Source organism: Carcharodon carcharias, chromosome 9, assembly GCF_017639515.1.
Source record: "Carcharodon carcharias isolate sCarCar2 chromosome 9, sCarCar2.pri, whole genome shotgun sequence".
NCBI lineage: Eukaryota > Metazoa > Chordata > Chondrichthyes > Lamniformes > Lamnidae > Carcharodon > Carcharodon carcharias.
In genome coordinates, this window is record NC_054475.1 from 172,387,023 (window position 1) to 172,408,530 (window position 21,508).

The 21,508-nt window shown below is 43.2% G+C and overlaps 1 protein-coding gene across 3 annotated transcripts in view; it reads right to left on the reverse strand.

Annotated features, from left to right (window-relative positions):
* The window catches only part of pabir2 (PABIR family member 2), a 170,938-nt gene that overhangs the window by 73,663 nt on the left and 75,767 nt on the right, over positions 1 to 21,508 (reverse strand). For all 3 annotated transcript variants that reach the window (XM_041194832.1, XM_041194831.1, XM_041194833.1), the window contains exons 4-5: positions 1,514 to 1,557; positions 1,133 to 1,187 (exon numbers count right to left, since the gene is read on the reverse strand). In XM_041194832.1, the coding sequence (XP_041050766.1) occupies positions 1,133 to 1,187; positions 1,514 to 1,557 (99 nt within the window). The remainder of the gene's footprint in view (positions 1 to 1,132; positions 1,188 to 1,513; positions 1,558 to 21,508) is intronic.

Genomic DNA, 21,508 nt, shown 5'->3' on the forward strand with positions numbered 1-21,508 from the left:
TCCCTATAATACAATATAATGCAGTAAGAGCACTCATTGTACTGACGTTTTATCCATTACACAGCCCTCTCACAAGCAGCTTAAAGAGAATATAGCAAATTTATCATTTTAAACAGGCTGCATGGTGAATATAGGCGGTGTTGCAACTGTCACCTCACTGAGGCATACAGATAACTGAGTACAGTTATATTATCACCTCAGTGAGGCACACAAGTATAGTCAGTTTCTTCACTGACAGATTGCACACTGTACCTCTGTTTTAGGTTGTACATCTGCTTGGTTTACATTCGTTTGGAGTTTGAGAGCCACACTGCTCATAAAGCTGTGTCTATAATGAAATCAAGTGGTCTGGATTTATTCGTCAATTTATTATCTATAACCCATACTTGAGGAAGGATGTGAAGACATTGGAGAGACCACAGAGGAGATTCACAAGAATGATTCCAGGGTTAAAAGAACTGTAGCTAGGAGGATAGATTGGAGAGCTTGGGACTATTTTCCTTGGAAAGAAGACTGAGAGGATACTTGATAGAGGAGTATTCAAGATCCTGAGGGGTATGGACAGGGTAAATAGTGAGAAACTATTTCCACTCAAGAACTAGAGGTCACAGATTCAAAATAATTGGCGAAAGGTGTAAAAGTGGTGTGAGGAAAAATGTTTTCACCCAGAGGATGGTTGGAGTCCGGAACAAAAGTCCTGAGAAGGTGGTGGAGGCAGGTTCGACCGAGGTATTCAAAAGGGGATTTGGATTGCCATCTCAAGGGGAAAAGGCAGGGTGGTGGGACTCGGTAGAATGCTCTTTCTGAGGGGCAGTGCAGATTCGATGGGCTGAATGGCCTTCTGCGCTGTAAAGATTCTGTAATTCCATGATTCAAGGATTGAAGTAATAAGTGCTTTAAGTTTTTTTTTTCCGTATCTGATCACATCTGGAGATTTTACAGCCTCTGACAACTAGCAGACACTGAAGAGAAACAATCAAGAAATAAAGTGTTACTTAAAGTGTATACAAATGGATAGCATTTTCAAGGAGCATATCACTCCATCAGAGAACTGGAAATAGTTGTGGTTAGAACCACCTGTAAGAGTTGAATAAAATAAGGACATTTTTCTCCATGTACATTGATCACTCACCAGGTTCAAGCTCTCTTCCCATGAAACACTCATCTGCATTGCTGCCTGTACGCCTCTGTTTATAAAACAAACTCAGAATTAACACGGAAAATCCAGGCAATTAATTGGTGTCAAGAGACAGCAATAGCCAGAGACAGATTCTACAGCAGTTTGAAAATACAAAACAGAGCATGAGCAAACTAAAGCAGGGTACAGATTCTCAATACTGAGCAATTGGTGACATTTGTAAATCACTTTCCTCTTATGTCACAACTGCTCAAAATAAGTAAAATCTTTTGGAAAATAGAGACTAGCTAGAATATCCAGAAATACTGTTGCAAACTGACTAATTGCACCAAAGATTCTGACTTTAATTCTGAATAAACATTGCTCGGATCTTACCTCTCATGGGCAGTCTCTCTGTTCATGAGATCCATTCCTTCTTCCTAGTTAAAGAAAAATCAAAGCATTGGAGGCAATTTTGATATATTTGCAGCCAGAAATAACAACAGGGGTGCATGGGGCACGAGGGTGAAGAAAATCTGGAACAAAGTAATCATCTTACGCAGGAGATTCTGCAGGTATGAGCATGCACATCACACTTCAGGCTTCACAACGTCACATAAAAAAATTCCATTACTCGCAAATCAGTCCTGCTGGTTTGTTCCAACCTGTAACTGCCTCCAAAATTTGTATAATTACCAAATATACTTGTGCAAAAGGCAATAGGCTGGAGTCAGGGACTGTTTTTCTTGGAGAAGAGAAGGCTGACAGGAGATCTGATAGAGGTATTCAAAATCATGAGGGGTTTGTACAGAGCAGATACGGAGAAACTGTTCTCGTTTATGAATGGATCGAAAGAGAGCACAGAGTTAAAAAGAAATTGGCAAAAGAAGCAAAAGCAACATGAGAAAGAACTTTTGCATGCAGAGGGTGGTTAGGATTTGGACTGTTATGTCTGCGAATGTGGTGGGGGCAGGTTCAAGTGAAGCATACAAAAGGGATTTAGACTATTAATTATAAAAGGAATAATACACAGGGTTACAGGGATAAGCCAAGAGGAAGGATGGCACTAGGTCAATTGCTCATTCAGAGAGCTGGTGCAGACATGATGAGCTGAATGGCTTCCTTCTGTGCTGTTAAAATTCCGTGGTTCTGTGCTTTCTGAGACATTTTTAGGCAAGAAGTTAAGGAATTGACTTTTACACAGGTAATGATTTTCAGCAGGCTGATTTTCAATTCCCAATGTTTGTGGGTCACACTGCCAGCAGAGAACTATGCTGGGTTTTCAGTCTCAGTTTCTGAAGCTTGTGTCTCACAAGTGTTAGGAACTAGAGATAATTTAAGTAAGTTATTTATATTTGTGGGTGTTAAGAATGAGTTTTAGCTTTAAGTTTAATTTGTGTTTCTGTATTGGTGTTAAGAAAGGGGGGGAAGTTTTAGTTTCATTTTAAACTGATGCCTGCAAGTCTGTGGGTCTATGTGCATACCTGCAATTTAAATGAGGTTTTATGACTCTTGAAGTAGAAAAGCTGGTCCGTTTCCTAGCAACAGGGGGCCCACAGACACAGAGGGAACAGAACACCAGTTTCTGAGTTCAGTTGAAACCAGGAGAAGCTGGACATTGCAGAGAGCAGATTTCCCAAAGGAATCAAAAGGTCCCAAAGCCAAGGGGTGGAACAGAAAGCAAGGGTTCCAAGGAGATCTTCTAGTGAAAGGAAAAGAACAGAAACCTAGAAAAGGTCCTGTTAAGTGAAGTCAGGAGTAAGGAGCAGAGGAAGTCCCCAAGCTTAAAGGGAGAAAGCTGCAGGATGCAGACTTAAAGCAAAATGGCTTGCAAAAAGCCAGAAGATTCGAGGAGACAGACAAAAGTTGGTGACTCCTTACTATGGGCATGTGAATGGTGTTCTGTTGGCATAGCTGAGTGTGAGTGAGAGAGAGAGAGAGAGAGAGAGAAAAAGAGGGAGAGAGAGAGAAAAAGAGGGAGAGAGAGAGAAAAAGAGGGAGAGAGAGAGAGTGAGTGAGTGCGAGTGACTGAGTGTGTGGAAGGCAAAGCCTGAATGCACATGGCAATGCGGGGAGAGGAACATCAGAAGGAGAGTTCAAAACCCTGGAGGTGGACACTTGTGGGAGGATCTGAGAGAAAGTGTCGTCTGGGAGAAGATTCCGAAGCGGGTTCCTCGTGAAAGAAGATTGGAAACCCTCGTGTGAAAGATGGAGTTCAGTGAGGCCCGTTGGCTCACGGTGTGACAAGCATCTGGGGGGAGTTGATGAGAGACGCATCGCAACTGCTTGGGATGGCATCTGTCACTTGGTTTAAGAGTGTGGTGTGCCTGACCATAGGTCACCAATTGGTTTACATGGACTGTATACTCACTGTGAACATGAGTATAAGATAGGTTTTGTAACTTGCATTATCCTTACAAATCTGTAAAGCTATAGCTGTGGGTGAAGGAGTATTGTAATATAGTTCATCTTTTCTTGATTAATAAATGTTTTATTCTTTATTAAATTGTCATCAGCTGACTCCTGTGACTCTGTTCAGTAGTCACTCTCCACGTTGCTAAACAAAAAATAAAATTTAGGATCTATCAAGCTGGGATTTGACTTGTCCAGTAGCAACATCAGCTGGGATCATAGCACAAGGAAATAGATTGGAGAAGAAAGAAGCCCAAAATGGTAAGTTTTTATTATCCCTTTTCTTTCCCTATGAGGCCATCGGACTGTTCATGACAGTTTTGTGAGCTTTGTTTCATTTCTGGGAAAGTTTAATATACTCACAGCTCACACTGTACACATCAACTCTGTAGTTGGCTCCAATCTTACCTCCATCATTTCAACAAGAAATTAAAATTTAACTAAAATTCTCTGATATCTCAGTGGGCAAATTGCACTCTAGGATCTAGCATCAATTCAGAAAGATCAGAAAACTCCTGCTTCAAATCCTGATCTCTGCATTGTTACTCCAAGCACAGAGTGTGGCAGTGAGGTGATTCAGAGGGTGGGTGTCCTTAGAAAGTCTGGGGTCACCTTTACGCAAGGTAGATGAATAATTAAGGATTTTTTGGCTAAAAATCAGAGGTTGACTTTACAGAAGATCGACAATGACTTGAGTATATACAGTAGTCTCCAACTGACCTCAGGAGAGCACAGCAATTGAACCCTGTAGCCTTGAATGGATATTGACAGGTTATAAACCACTGCATCTCAATAGCAGAACAATACAAGGTCATCACATAAGATATAAGAGCAGCAGCAGACTATACGTCCCATGCAGCCTGCTCCACTATTCAATACAATCATGGTTGATCTTGAGCTACAGCTCCATTTTCCTGCACAATCCCCAAAAACCTCGAGTCCCTGAGACTCCAAAAATCTGTCTAGCTCAGTCTTGCATATATTTAATGATGGACTATTCACAACCCTCTAGGGTAGACAATTCCAACGGTTCACAAAATCTTTGAGTGAGCAAATTTCTCCTCATTCCTAAATGATCAGCCACTTATCCTGAGACTGTGCCCCCGTGTTTAGGTTCCCCAATCAGGGGAAACATCCTCTCAGTATCTATTCCATCATGCCCTTCAGGATCTTGTAGGTTTCAATGAGATCACCTCTTATTCTTCTAAACTCCAGAGTATAGACAAAGGTTACTCATCCTCAGAAGGTGCTGTTGAATCAGCGTTGGTGAGTCGCCATGGTACACTGCTGCCACTGTGCATCAGTGGTGGAGGGAAGTGGTGGATGGGGTGCCAATCGAGTGGGCTGCTCTGTCCTGGACCTTGCTGCACCTGCACGCTAAATTTCTGTGTTCCTCATATAAATACACCCAATCTCCTCTGTACATCAACATTTACAAGTTTCACATCTTTTAAAAAAATATTCTGCTTTTCTATTCTTACTGCCTACACTTCCCCACATTATACTCCATCTACCTTTACTAAGTTGTCATTAACTCTTTGCAGGCTCTCTGCATCCTCCTCACAGCTTACTTTTCTACTTAGCTTTGTATTGCCAGCAAACTTAGATACATTACTCTCTGCCTCTTCATCTAGGTCATTAATATTGATTGTAAATGCTGTGGCCCCAGCATTGATCCTTGTGATACTCGACTACTTAGAGCCTGCCAACTTGAAAATGCTCCAATTATCCCTACTCTTTGCTTCCTGCTCACTAACCAATCCTCCATCATGCTAATATATTACCCCCAACTTTAAGAGCCCTTATCTAGCATATAAATCTTTTGTGTAACACCATATCAAAAACCTTTTGGAAGTCCAAGGTATACTACATGTACTTGCTCCCCTTTATCTACCCTACTACTTACATCACAAAATAACTCTAGTAAATTTGTCAAACACAATTTGCCTTTCTTAAAACCATGTTAACTCTGCTTGATTGTTTTACCATTTGTAATGAGATCCAACTTACCTTCCTCTGGAGCAGGGGGCAGGAACTCCAAGTCCTGACAGGCCTCAGGAGTTTAGCTTATGCACAGGCCAGGAGCAGTCAGTGCATGCGTAACCTGGCAGTTAAAGGGCGTGGTCGTTCTGACAACAGTGTGCCTGCAAAAACAGTGGAAAAAAGGCACAAAAACCCCAGTCATGTGACTGGGAGCAGATTGCCATAATCGGGAAGCATCCCAGCAAGGGACAGGGAGAGGAGCCAGTTAAGATGAAATAGGAGCACAGAAAGAGGCTCCAAGCAGAAAAAGGTCTGCAGTTGGCGTCTTTCAGTGGTGAGGGCTCAGGAGAGGCCCTGGTGATTGAAGGAGGCAGAAGGCTGGTGACTCTGTCCTGTGGGGGCGAAGATGCCCATTTGGAGCAGTAGTATTCTGCTCAGCGTGGCTGAAGAGCTGAAGTTGCGCTTGTGAGTTCGTGCCTGAGTGAATACTCGGGAATCTAAGACATAGTCTCAGGAGACAAGATTGAAACCCTGGGAGGTATGCCATCATTGAAGCAGTCCAAGTTGGAGCGAGTCTTGCAGAGAATTCCAAGGCGAGATCTTCAAAGGTAAAGGCTGGAATCCCTCATGAGAGAGAGACAGTTCAATGTGATTGGTTGATTCACAGTGCTTACGGAAGTCTGGGTGGGATCCGTGGAATCTATCTTGGTCGCATCTGCTATTTATTGTGCAGTGTGGTGCTTTCAACCACAGTTTGCTGTTAATTCACACGTACCTCATATTAAAGATTATAAGATGGATATTGTAATTTGTTTTACCTTTCTGACCATGTATAGTAAAGTTTATTGTTTGTTCAAAACTGTGGAATCTTGTGGCTTTATTCTCTTAGCAAATATCTTGAATCTCAAACTTTGTCTACTTTAAACAAAAGGTTATCGGTCCCATAATCTGATCTTACCAAGGCTTGGGGGTCTGGTCCAGGACCATAACAGGTTTTCTAAAAATCCTATTACTACTTTCTTAATAATGGATCCCAGCATTTTCCCAATGACAGATGTTCGGTTAACTGGCAAAAGACTCCCTTGTTGAATAGGGGTGTTAGGTTTGTGGCTTTCCAATCCATTGGGACCTTTCCAGAATCTAAGGGATTTTGGAAGATTACAACCCATTTGATTCACTAACTCTGAGGCACTACTTTTAAGACCCTAGGTTGCAGGCCATCAGGGATTGAACATAAAAGTAAGGGCATTGGTGAGACTGCACCTCGAATACTGTGTGCAGTTTTGGTCTCCTTACTTAAGGAAGGATGTAAATGCATTAGAGGCAGTTCAAAGGATGTTTACTAGATTGATACCTGGAATGAGTGGGCTATCTTATGAGGAAAGGTTGGACAGACTGGGTTTGTTTCCACTGGAAACAAATCACTGGGGTGATTTGATTGAAGTTTACAAGATCCTGAGTGGCCTTGACAAGGTGGACGTGGAAAGGATGCTTCCTCTTGTGGGTGAGTCCAGAACTAGGGGGCACTGCTTTAAAATTAATTTTAGGGCAGAGCTGAGGAGAAACTTTTTCTCTCAGAGAGTTGTATGACTTTGGAATTCACTGCCTCAGAAGGTGGTGGGGACGGGGTCATTGAATATTTTTAAGGCAGAGGTAGGTAGATTCTTGTTAGGCAAGGTAATCAAAGGTTATCGGGGTTAGATGGGAACATGGAAATCGAAACACCACTTCATCAGCCATGATCTAATTGAATGGCGGAGCAGGCTCGAGGAGCCAAATGGTCTACTCCTGTTCCTATATCTTATGTTATGTCCAGGGGACTTGGTAGCACTCCCCAGATGAACCATTACTCTCATCAGTATTTAGAACTGAATACTTGTGGAAAGTGGGATGCACTTGGGGGACTCCTGTACTACCTGCCTGTTCATTTTGACAGTCTGGTGGTCACCCATCCCTTCTTTCCTTGCATACTCTTAAGTTGTAGGGTGACCACGTCTATAAATAAGTTATCCACGAAGCTCACAACCTCATGGGTGCGATGCAGAGATGGCAGCTGCTGCTCAAGCCCCAAAACCCGGAGCTCAAGTTGTTGCAACTGAGGACACTTCCTGCACAAATGGCTATCTAGGACACTGGAAGCCTCCTGGAGTTCCCACTCTCAAGGCTGCAGCAGCCCTGCCATTTCTCTATTTATTAACTGGTAACCTTCTTACTGCTAATAAAACTCATAACTGGTAGTAAATCTTACCAATACCAATAAAGAGTCACGACTCATAGGGGGTAGTGCACTGTAATATCAGCCCCACTGTTTCCTGAGCTGTGACAAAAGTGAAAATGTTTGATCAAACCACCAGATTGCCCCAATTCTATCTAATGGTTTAATTCCGATTAACAGAATACGAGCACCAGGTTTGGAAACTTAATAAGTAAACAACTGTTAATTGAACAAACTGTCATTAACCAGTGACAAAAGAAAGAAATATGAACTGCTAATTTCTAGCACTATAAATTAAACTCCACCCATTTCTTAAATCCTTATACACACACACACACACAAAAGACACACAAAAACATGGATTTTAAGGGTGGGATAAAACAGTTCAATAGCACCAATTCTGGAGTACAAGATTCGATGGATTGATTTTGATCAATGTCTTCCAAATTCCTTTCAGTGCTTGTTGATGACAATGAGGTGGTCTGCCAACACTTTCAGTATTTAGTTCACTGGTTGAGTACTTGCCTTTCAATGTCTCCAACAGTGATTTTCCCCTTTGCCTCTTGACAGGGGTTTTCAGAGAGAGAGAGAGAGAGAGAGAGAGAGAGAGAGAGCAGGTTATAAAGATATGAGGAGAAAAAAAGCTAGCTATTATTGTGGAATTACTGGAATCTTCCACACACAGGAGAAAGAGGTTTTAGGTCTTGCTCCTTTCACACTTGGAGCTATTCTGCTCTGCTCTCTCACAAAACATGGTCACCTGGTCAGGAGCCAATTAAATGCTGTTGTCAGGCAGCTCCCTTGGTTCAGGACTCCTTTCCAGCACCATCCTGTCCTTCATGGCACACTCTGTTCCAAGGCTGCAACATTGTATATATGTCTCATCCTGTTCCAGTGGACATGTCTTTCAACCTGAAGCCATTGTAATTTTAATCCCCAGTCCAACAGAAAATAAAAAGATATGTTCTTTACAACAGTCCAACAGAAATAAAAAGATATGCTCCTATTAAAAGCTTTAGTAATATTAATGAACTTTACTACTATTAATAAAACTACCAATACTGATAAAACCCACTAATACTTAAATCACTTTACTAGTGCTAATAATCCTTACTCAAAAACAGAAACTAAGACTCACCAGCCATCTATTGTTACTTGTTATTAATAGTTAATTTTTTTAATGTTTATTAAACTCCCAGTTGTTTAGACTCAGCCCATAAGCTGCAATACTTACCAACCAATCACCTTATGACTTTCCTGTGATGTCTTGGTTTGATTCTTTTTTTCTTTTCAAATCCGACATTCTCTTGCAGCTATAACTGTAGTCCAGGTCTGCTGCTGCCTCCACTCCCACTCCGGTCTTCAGGTGTCGTCCAGGTCTGCTGCTGCCTCCACTCCCACTCCGGTCTTCAGGTGACTCCATTTTCCCAGTTCACTTGAGCCAACTTTGTAATTGGCTATGTTTAAGTTTAAGATTCTCGTTTGAGATTGGAGCATTCCTCTTTAAAACTTAATGTGGAACTCAATTGTATTATGATCACTTTTTCCCAGTGCATCTTTTACTATGGGATTAGTAATTAAACCTGCCTCATTGAATAACTCTAGATCCAAAATAGCTTTATCCTTAGATGGTTCCACAAACTATTATTCCAGGAAGCTGCCCCAAAAGTATTCAATAAATTCATCTTCTATACCACTTTTGCCAATTTAATTGTTCCAGCTTTATGCAGATTAAAGACCTCACAATTATCATATTGCTTTTCTTACAAGCTCCAAACTTTTTTGCTTAAGGCTCTGACCAATAGTATGACCACGGTTAAGCAGCCTGTAAACTGCTCCCTTCAGTGTTTCCTCACTCGTTATTTTGAATCTCTATCCATAATGATTCAACTTCCTGATTTTGTGTGGCAAGATCCTTCCTCACAAATGTTCTTGTTATCCTTTACTATCAGGGCCATCCCTCCTCCTTTTCCAATCTGCCTGCCTTTTCAGAACGTTGTATACCCTGGAATATTTATTTCTCAACCCTTGTCACCATGGAACCACGTTTCTGTAATTAGATCAAAACCATTTATCTCGATTGTGACAGTGGTTCATCTAATTGCGAATGCTTCATGCATTTGGATAAAGAGCCAATGGCCTTAATTTTTTGGATGGCAGGGTCTCGTTTCCTGCCATCCAAAGAGTCGGCGGGGAACACATCCCTGCTGAGTCCAAGTGCTCCGCAGCCATTTCATGCTCAAATAAGCGTTAATGGCTGCAGACAGAACTTCCACCCCTCACTCGGAAGGAAATCCCACCCTAGAGAGCTGCTGGCCAAGTGTTACAGTGGACAGAAGAAGAAATGCAGGGGGACGTTGGAGTCTAAGTCTGGGCACCAGAGGCCCAGATAAGTTCAAGGGGTCCCAGAGGAGGAATGGTAGGGAAGGCCTGCGGCGGGGGGGGGGGGCGCAAAGAGTGTGATGGGGCAATCGGGATCTTGGGGAGAGGGCAGAGGGGTTGGGGTGGAGGCCCAGAGGCCAGCAGACCTTAAGGGGAGGGCACCCGGTTTCAGAAGGGGGCTTCTGATGGAGACCTCCACCCCCTACCACCATTCTCACGTGTGATGTAACTTCTTTTCTGGGCTTCCCACATGCAAATTCAATCATCCCACCTGCCTAAAAGTTGATATATTAGCCACGTAAGGGCCTCAACTGGGGCAAGGGTGGGCTTCCCTTCCAGGGCCTTGCCCGCTCCAATGTAAAATCGCTGTGTGGTCAGGGCAGGCAGGAACCTGGAGGGAATTCTGTCCCTGCAATCTCACGCTCCCCTTGCCCCACCCCTCCACTGCTAGAAACCCACTGGTGAGGCAAACGTAAAATTCTGGCCACTAATTTTATATTTTTACTGCTATTGTTTGCAAGGATCTTATTTACTGATTCTTTGTCCTTGCCCATCCCACTCTGCTCGTCTTTACCCAAATCATTACATTGTTAATGTCACCATTAGCATATCCTTTAGCTAATATCACCACCGTCAACACCCCTTTGACCTTTTGTTTATGACATCTCTGGTAATCTCTCCTTTGCCTCCATCTATCACTGGCCTTCTAACCAGCTTCACCTGTCCAACCCCCCCTTAAACAGCTTATATTTCACCACATTTCTATTTCTCTTTAGTTCTGATGAAGAGTCATACAGGCTCGAAACATTAAGTCTGTGTTCCTCTCCCCAGATGCTGTCAGACCTGCTGAGTTTTTCCAGAAATTTTTGTTTTTGTTTCAGATTTCCAGCATCCGCAGTATTTTGCTTTTATGATTACATTGTTTGATTGTTTCGAATTTTCTCTTTTGATTCCTAAACCTCCCTTCACCCTGGACCCTCCTTCATCTCCCCCCTTTTAGATTAATGCCCTATCAAAACCCCAGTTACATTAATCCCACCCCGGTTTAGATGGAGCCCATTCCAATGGAACAGTTCTCTCTTTCCTGAGTATTGGTGCCAGTGCCCCATGAACCCCATGAATTGAAACTCCTTCCTCCCACATCCCTCGTTAAACCATGTGTTTAATTCTCTAAAATAAAAGCAAAATAATGCAGATGCTGGAAATCTGAAATAAAAATCAAAAATACTGGGAAAAGCTCAGCAGGTCTAGCAGCGTCTGTGGAAAGAGAAATAGAGTTAATGTTTCAACTTCAGTTCCAAAGAAAAGTCATGTTGAACTCACAACATTAACTCTATTTCTCTCCCACAGATGCTGCCAAACCTGCTGGGTTTTTCCAGCATTTTCTGTTTTCATTTATGTTTACTTCCCTATTCTGCTTGACCCTATGTCAATTGGCAGGAGTTCAGGTAACAATCCACAGATTATTACTCTTGAGATTGTGTTTTAATTTGGACCCTAATTCCACAATTTCCCTCAGCAGAACATCAATCCTATTTCTTTCCATGTCACTGTTCCTACGTGGACTACGACAACTGGATATAAAATGTCCATCAGCCTGTCTGCCCCAAGTCATTAAAACGCCTTGAGAAGGAGAGTTACTTGTGCTGTGCTGATTGTCCCTGCCTCCATTTTCTTCAGTGTGCAGCTTCAACAAAAAGGATGAAAAAGGAAAGCACATCACAGGACAGAGGACAATTGCAAGGACAACAGTAGAATAAAGAGAGGACAGTGCAAGAGCAGGACCCTGGGACAGGCAGTCAGCAGCACCTAAAGGACCTAGTTTATCTAGAAGATCTAGCATCTAGTCTATACTCAAGTAGGAGTATGGGTAAAATAAAAGCAAGGGTCCTTATTCTATTTAGTTAAGATATGTCCAGGGAGCTCAGTCCCATGATTTGCACATCCTGCGCTATGTGGGAAATCCTAGACAATCCTGGCGGTTTGGATGACCACGTGTGCAGGAGGTGCCTCCGGCTGGTGCAGCTCTAGCTGCGGGCTTTGGAGCTTGGGGGCACTATGGTGCATTCACGGAGCTGAGGTAGCATGATTCAGGGCGTGGTCACCCCACAGCTTAAGAAGTGCAAGCAGGGAGGGAATGGACGATCGCCAGTCAGAAGGGGATCAGGCAGGTAGCAAGGGAATCCCCCAAGTGCATATTGCTTCCAAACCATTTTTTGGCTTTGGAAAGCAGTGAGAGTGATGGTTCCTCTTTGGAGGCCAACCACAGCCAAGGCCATGGCACTGTGGGTAGTCCAGCTGCTCAGGGCAGGAGAAAGAATTGTGGAAGGGCAATAGTGGTAGGGGATTCGTTAGTGAGGAGAGTAGACAGGAACTTCTGTGGCCGTAGATGCGACTCCAGGATGGTACGTTGCCTCCTGGGTGGCAGGGTCAAGGATGTCACAGGACAGCTGCAGAGCATTCTGAAGGGGGAGGGTGAACAGTCAGAGGTCATGGTCCATGTTGGGACCAATGACATAGCAAGAAAAAGAAATGAGGTCCTGCAAGCAGGCTTTAGGAAGTTGGGTAGGAAATTGAAAAGCCGGACTTCAAAGGTAGTAATCTCCAGATTACTCCTGGTGCCACACAGCAGTGAATATAGGAACAGAAGGATAGAGCAGTTGAATACATGGCTGAACAGAGGATGCAGGAGGGAGGGTTTAGATTCCTGGGGGAGGTGGGACCTGTACAAGTTGGACAAGTTACATCTGAACAGGAACAGGACCAACATCCTCGTGGGGAGGTTTGCTAATGCTGCTGGGGCGTATTTAAATTAAATTGGCAGGGGGATGGGATCCTGAAAAGTAGTTCAGAGGGGAGAGAAGCTGAGATGGAATTAGAAGTTAAAATGCTAGTGAGTGAGCCTGGAAGGCAGAGGAAACATAGGCTAGATAAGAAAGAAGTGAGTTTAGCAAGGCTAAATGGAATATATCTTAATACAAGGGGCTTGAGGAATAAAACAGACGAGCTGAGGGCGCAGATAGGCACGTGGGAGAATGATATCATAGCTATGACCGAGACTTGGCTAAAAGGGCAGGATTGGCAACTCAACATTCCTGGTTATAGGGTATTCAGATGAGATAGAGAGGAGGATAGAAGAGGAAGGGGATGCAATATTGACCAAGGAATCAATTATAACAGTGAGGAGGAATGATATCTTGGAAGGATCATCAAATGAGGCCATATGGGTAGAAGTAAAAAACACAAAAGGAGCAGACATGCTGTTGGGTGTGTACTATAAGGATGTCTTGGAGAGGCTGCAGGGCATTCTGAAGTGGGAGGGTGAACAGCCAGTAGTTGTGGTACATATTGGTACCAATGACATAGGTAAAAAAAGGGATGAGGTCCAACAAGATGATTTTAGGGAGTTAGGACATAAGTTTAAAAGTAGGACCTCAAAAGCTAGTAATCTCAGGATTACTACCAGTGCCACATGCTAGCGAGAGTAGAAATAACAGGACATATCGGATGAATACGTGGCTGAAGAAAAGGTGTAGAGGGGAAGGATTCAGATTCCTGGGACACTGGGACCGACTCGGAGAAAGGTAGGACCAGTACAAACAGGATGTGTTGCATCTGGGCAGGGCCGGGACCAATGTCTTTTGGGGGGGGGGGAGAGGAGTGGTGTTTGCTAGTGCTGTCGGGGAGGGTTTAGAGAATGGCAGGGGATGGAAACCTGAGCAGGGAGACAGAGGAGGGGGAAACAAGGATAGAAATGAAAGACAGAAAAGTAAGAAGCAAAAGTGGAAGACAGAAAAAACAAGGGCGATAAACAAATGGGGTCATAGTGCAGAATAAAGCTAAGATGACTAACAAGGTTAAAAGGACAAGTCTAAAGACATTGTACCTTAATGCGCGGAGCATTCGCAATAAGGTAGATGAATTAACAGCGCAAATAGATATAAACAGTTATGATATAGTTACAATTACAGAGACATGGCTGCAGGCTGACCAAGGATAGGAACTGAACAGCCAGAGGTATTCAATATTTAGAGAGGACTGACAAATAGGGAGAGAGGGTGGGTGGGGTTGCACTGTTAGTAAAAGGAGGAAATCAATGCAATAGTGAGGAAGAATATTGGCTCAGAAAATCATGATGTGGGATTTGTTTGGGTGGAGATAAGAAACACCAAGGGGCAGAAAATGTTGGTGGGTGTTGTCTATAGGCCCCCCAAACAGTAATGGAGATGTAAGGGAAGGCATTAAACAGGAAATTAGAGATGCATGCAATAAGGGTTCAACTGTAATCATTGGTGGCTTTAATCGACATATAGATTAGACAAACCAAACTAACAATAATACTGTGGAGGAGGAATTCCTGGAGTGTGTACGTGATGGCCTTTTAGACCAATATGTTCAGGAACTGAAGAAGGGCACACCCTCTGATCCCGCAACTACCACCTAGGCCAGTTGAAGAGGAGAAGCTACACTCTCCAATCACACAGTGACCACAGAGACTCAGGCTTCCTTTAACCGGTTTTATTCAAGCATATGCAAGGGAGCCGCAATCATTCCTAAGAAGGAAGGCGCAGCAGCTCCCTGATTGATTACATTTTACTACTTTTGTACTTTTTTTTATCACAATACATTTGAATACATCCAATTGGTAACCGACACACAAGTACCATGTTAAAGCTATCCTAGAGTACAGAACATGTGATTCTGCTAACCAATTATTCTAAAGGGTGTATACATAATTATATTATCCAATCAAAATTAAAACACGTACGCAAAGACCTTGATTCTCATAGCTCAGAACTGTTTGTGTTTCATCAAAGCTCTCTCTTTGTCTTTGTATGTCCTCCCATATCTAAGCTAAACCATCTGCCCCATCCCTATCTGAGAGAGGAGTATACCTAATCTAACTTTATGTTATGTTTTATCTCCAGTTCAGCTCTCAAGGCTTCAACACACCATTGCACCACATGAATGGTTCTGCCTGTGCCTGGACATTAGCTCATCTCTTGAAATTGTGTAAATCTCACAAAACTCAAAGCCCCTTTGTGTGCAATGTCCAGCTGCTTACCCTCAGCTGTCAATAGGTTTAGCATCCATGGCTGCTTAGAGATTTTAAGGTTTTTCAGTAAATTCTTATTGTTCTCTTTTAGCATTTTTAATTTTCCCCTAACAGGAACCAACTAGAGAACAGGCTATCCTTGAAGGGGTATTGTGCAATGAGAAAGGATTAATTAACAATCTTGTGCAGGGTTCCTTGGAGAAGAGTGACCATAAAATGATAAAATTGTTCATTAGAATAGAAAGTGAAGAAGCTGAATCTGAAACTAGGGTCCTGAATCTAAATAAAGGGAACTATGAGGTTATGAAGAGCAAGTTGGCAATGATGGATTGGGGAACCTTACTAAAAGGGTTGATAGTGGATAGGCAATGGCTAATATTTAAGGAACGCATGCATGAATTACAACAATTATTCATTCCTGTCTGGCGCAAAATTAAAACAGGAACGGTGGCTCAACCACGGCTCACAAAAGAAATTAAGGATAGTATTAGATCCAAAGAGGAGACATATAAAATTACCAGAAAAGTAGCAAGTCTGGGGATTGGGAGCAGTTTAGAATTCAGCAAAAATGGACAAGATTGGACAATCAAAAGATTGATCAAGAAAGGGAAAATGGAGTATGAGAGTAAACTTGCAGGGAACATAAAAACTGACTGTAAAAGCATCTATAAATATGTGAAGTGAAAAAGATTAGCAAAGACAAATGTAGGTCCCTTAGTTAGAAAGAGGGGAAATTATAATAGGGAGCAAAAAAATGGCAGAAGAATTAAACACATATTTGGGTTCTGTCTTCACAAAAGAGGACACAAATAATTTCCCAGAAATGTAAGGGAACCATGGGTCTTGTGAGAGGGAAGGATTGAAGAAAATCAGTATTAGTAAAAAACTGGTGCTAGAGAAATTAATGGGATGAAAGGCTGAAGAATCCCCAGGGCCTGATAATCGACATCCCATAGCACTAAAGGAAGCGGCCCTGAAAATATTGGTGGTCATCTTCCAAAATTCCATAGATTCTGGAATAGTTCCTACAGATTGGAGGATGGCAAATGTAACCCCACTATTTAAAAAAAGGAGGGAGAGAAAAAACAGAGAATTACAGACCAGTTAGCCTAAGATCAGTAGTGGGGAAAACGCTAGAGTCAATTATAAAAGATTAGACAAAGTCAGCATGAGTTTATGAAAGGGAAATCATGCTTAGCTAATCTACTGGAGTTTTTTAAGGATGTAACTAGTAGAATAGATAAGGGAGAACCAGTGGGTGTGGTGTATTTGGATTTCAAAAAGGCTTTTGATAAGGTCATAAGAGGCTAATGGGCAAAATTAAAGCACGTGGAATCAGGGGTAATATACCAGCATGGATTGAGAATCAGTTGACAGACCGAAACAGAGCGTGGGAATAAATGGGTCTTTTCCCCAATGGCAGGCTGTGACTTGTGGTGTACCACAGGGATCAGTGCTTGAGAGTTGAGGGGGAGGATGCAAGGAGGCTTCAGGGCGAATTAGACAAGTTGTGTGGATGGGCAAACATAAGACAGATGCAATATAATGTGGATAAATATGAAGTTATACGCTTCGGTGTGAAAAACAGAAAGGCAGAATATTATTTAAATGGTGATATATTGGGAAATGTGGATGTACAAAGGGATCTGGGTGTCCTTGTACACCAGTCAATGAAAGTAAACAGGCAGGTGCAGCAAGCAATTAGGAAGGCAAATGGGATGTTGGCCTTCATTGCAACAGGATGTGAGTTCAGAAGTAGGGTTGTCTTACTGCAGTTATACAAGGCCTTGGTGAGACCACACCCGGAGGATTGTGTGCAGTTTTGATCTCCCTACCTGAGAAAGGATATACTTGCCAAAGAAGGAGGGTAGCGAAGATTCACTAGGGTGATGCCGGTGATGGCAGGACTGTCATATGAGGAGAAATTGGTTCGATTGGGCCTGTATTCACTGGAGTTTAGAAGAATGAGAGGGGATCTGATTGAAACGTATAAAATTCTAACAGGGCTAGACAGATAGATGCAGGAAGGATGTTTCCCCTGGTTGGGGAATCTAGAACCGGGGCCACAGCCTCGGGATACAGGCCATTTAGGAAAAATTTCTTCACTGAGGGTGGTCAACCTGTGGAATTCTCTACCACAGAAGGCTGTGGAGGATGGGTCACTGAGCATATTCAAGAAGAAATTGATGATTTTTTTTGGATATTAGGGGCATCAAGGGGTACGGAGAAAAAGTGGGAATATGGCGTTGAGAAAGAGGTTCAACCATGATCATATTGGATGGCGGAGCAGGATCGAAAGGCCGAATGGCCTACTCCTGCTCCTAGTTTCTATGTTTTTAGATGGGCCCCCAAACAGTCAGGGAGAGATCGAGGATCAAACATGTAATCAAATTTCAGAGAAGTGTAAGAATAATAAGGCAGTGATAGTAGGAGATTTTAACTACCCTAATATTAACATGGATAGTTTTAGTGTGCAAGGTAGGGAGGGAGCAAAATTCTTAAGTTGCATCTGGGAGAACTTTGTTTGTTAGCCAGTGCGCAGAAAGCCCAGTGAGGGAGGGGGCAGTTTTGAACCTAATATTTGGAAATGATCCCAGGCAGGTCGAAGACGCATCAGTAGGGGAGCATTTTGGAGATAGTGGCCATAACTCAGTTGGATTTGGGATAGTTACGGAAACGCATAAGGTTGGGCCAGGAATAAAAGTTTTAAACTGGAGAAAGGCTAATTTTACTAAGATGAGATACGATTTGGCCCAAGTGGACTGGGAGCAGCTACTTGCAGATAAAACTGTGTCAGAGCAGTAGGAGGCATTCAAGGAGGAAATAGTGAGAGTATAGGGCAAATATGTTTTTGTGAAGACAAGTGGGGGATGGGGGGTGATGGTGGGAACCAAGTCTGGAGAACCCTGGGTGTCAAGGGACATAAAGGTTAGGATTAAGTCAAAAAGAGAAGCTTATGGCAGATACCGAGGGCTCAATATGGCAGAGTTCCTAGAGGAGTATAACAAGTGCGGAGGGGAACTTGAAAAGGAAATTAGGAAAGTTAAGAGAGTGCATGGGAAAGCACTGGTAGGTAGAATGGAGGAAAACTCAAAGGGATTTTTTAAAAATATGAAGAGCAAGACAATAACTATGGAAAGAGTAGGGCCAATTGGAGATCATAGAGATAAACTCTGAGTGGGCGACAGATATTTGGACATCAGGGTGAGGACTGTAAAATATTAGAGGAAATTAACATAGAGAGAGAGGAAGTACTAGCGGGTTTAGCGACCTTAAAAGTGGATAAATCCACAGTCCTGGATGAGATGTATCCCAGGCTGTTCTGATTCGGAGGGAGGCAAAGGAAAAGATACCAGGAGCCCTGGTAGTAATTTCAAAATCCTCTCTGGGCACAGGTGAGGTGCCAGAGGACTGGAGGACTGCTAACATTGTCCCATAATTAAAAAAGGGAGGAAGGGATATACCAGGAAATGACAGGCCAGTCAGTCTAACCTCGGTGGTGGACAAGTTACTAGAAAGAATTCTGAGGGACAGAATATATCTACACTTGGAGAGACACAGATTAATCAGGCATAGTCAACATGGATTTGTTAAGGGGAGGTCCAGTTTGATGAATTTGATCGAAATTTTTAAGCAGATAACCAGGGGTGCTGATGAGGGTAATGCATTTGATGTGGCCTACATCGGCTTTAGCAAGGCTTTTGATAAGGTCCCTCATGGCAGACTGGTCAAGAAAGTAAGAGCTCATGGGATCCAAAGCAAAGTGGCACGCTGGATCTAAAATTGGCTGAGAGGCAGGAAGCAGAGGGCGATGGTAGAGGGATGTTTCAGTGACTGGAAGTCTGTTTCCAGTGGGGTTCCACAGGGCTCGGTGCTGGGGCCCTTGCTGTTTGTGGTGTACATAAATGATTTAGACTTAAATGTAGGGGGTATGATCAAGAAGTTCACGGATGACATGAAAATTGGTAGGATGGTAAATAGAGAGGCGGATAGCCGTAAACTGCAGGAGGATACCAATGGACTGGTCAGGTGGGCAGAGCAGTGGCAAATGGAATTCAATCCAGAAAAGTGTGAAGTAATGCACTTGGGGAGGGCTAACAAGGCAAGAGATTACACTATGATGGTAGGACCCTGGAAAGCACTAAAGATCAGAGGGACCTTGGTGTGCATATCCATAGATCCTTGAAGGCAGCAGGGCAGGTAGATATAAGGTGGTTAAGAAGGCATGTGGGATACTTGCTTTTTTTAGTCGAGGCGTAGAATACAAGAGCAGGGAGGTTATGCTGGAACTGTATAAAATGACAGTTAAGCCACAACTGGAGAACTGCGTGCAGTTCTGGTCACCACATTATAGGAAGGATGTGATTGCACTGGAGAGGGTGCAGAGGAGATTTACCAGGATGCTGCCTGGGCTGGAATGTCTGAGTGATGAGGAAAGATTGGATAGGCTGGGGTTGTTTTCCTTGGAGCAGCGAAGGTTGAGAGGGGACCTGATAGAGCAGTTTAACATTATGAGCATAGATAGGGTGGATAGGAAGGCACTTTGACTATTAGTAGCTGGGTCAATAAACAGGAGGCATTGAATTAAGGTAAGAGGTAGAAGTCTAAAAGGGAGTTGAGAAGGAATGTTTTCACCAAAGAGGGTGGTGGGAGTCGGGAAGTCATTGCCCGAAAGGGTGGTTGAGTCAGAAACTCTCATAACATTTAAGAAGTATTTAGATATTCACTTGCGTTGCCCTAGCCTCTAGGGCAATGGGCAAAGGGCTGGAAAATGGGATTAGTGTAGTCAGATCTTTGTTGATTGGCGTGGGCACAATGGGCTGAATGCTATAAGCTTCTAGGATTCTGTAAATAAAGATTTCCAAAAGTGCAAGTACACTACACACTGAGGGGACTATACCATCTTTACACTACACACTGTAAGGGGCCAGTATCATCTTTACACTACACACTGCGAGGGGACTGTACCATCTTTACACTACACACTGTGAGGGAACTGTACCATCTTTACACTACACACTGTAAGGGGACAGTACCATCTTTACACTACACACTGTGAGGGGACTGTACCATCTTCACACTACAAACTGTGAGGGGACTGTACCATCCTTACACCACACACACACACTGAGGGGACAGTACCATCTTTACCCTACACACTGAGGGGACGGTACCATCTTTACACTACACACTGTGAAGGGACGGTACCATCTTTACACTACACACTGTGATGGGACGGTACCATCTTTACGCTACACACTGTGAAGGGACGGTACCATCTTTACACTACATACTGTGAAGGGACGGTACCATCTTTACACTACACACTGTGAAGGGACGGTACCATCTTTACACTACATACTGTAAGGGGACTGTACCATCTTTACACTACACACAGTGAGGGGACAGTACCATCTTTCCACTACATACTGAGGGGACTGTACCATTTTTACACTACACACTGTGAGGGGACGGTACCATCTTTACACTACAAACTATGAGGGGACTGTATCATCTTTACACTACACACTGAGGGGACTGTAACAACTTTACACTACACACTGAGGGGATTGTACCATATTTACACTACACACTGTGAGGGGACAGTACCATCTTCACACCATACACTGCAAAGGGACAGTACCATCTTCACACTATACACTGTGAGAGGACTGAACCATCTTTACACCACACACACTGAGGGGACAGTACCATCTTCACACTACACACTGTGAGTGGTCTGTACCATCTTGACACTACATACTGTAAGGGGACAGTACCATCTTTACATTACACACTGCAGGGGACTGTACCATCTTTACACTACACACTGTGAGGGGACTGTACCATCTTCACACTAAAAACTGTGAGAGGACTGTACCATCTTTACACCACACACTGTACCATCTGTACACTACACACTGTGAGTGGACTGTACCATCTTTACACAATACACTGTGAGGGGACTGTACCATCTTTACACTATACACTGTGAGGGGACTGTACCATCTTCACACCACACACTGTAAGGGGACAGTACCATCTTTACACTACACCCTGTGAGGGGACAGTACCATCTTCACACTACAAACTGTGAGGGGACTGTAACATTTTTACAACACACACTGTACCATCTTTACACCACACACACTGAGGGGACTGTACCATATTTACACCACACACTGTGAGGGGACTGTACCATCTTCACACTACACACTGTGCGGGGACTGTACCATCTTTACACTACACCCTGTGAGGGGACTGTACCATCTTCACACTACAAATTGTGAGGGGACTGTACCATCTTTACACCACACACTATACCATCTTTACACCACACAAA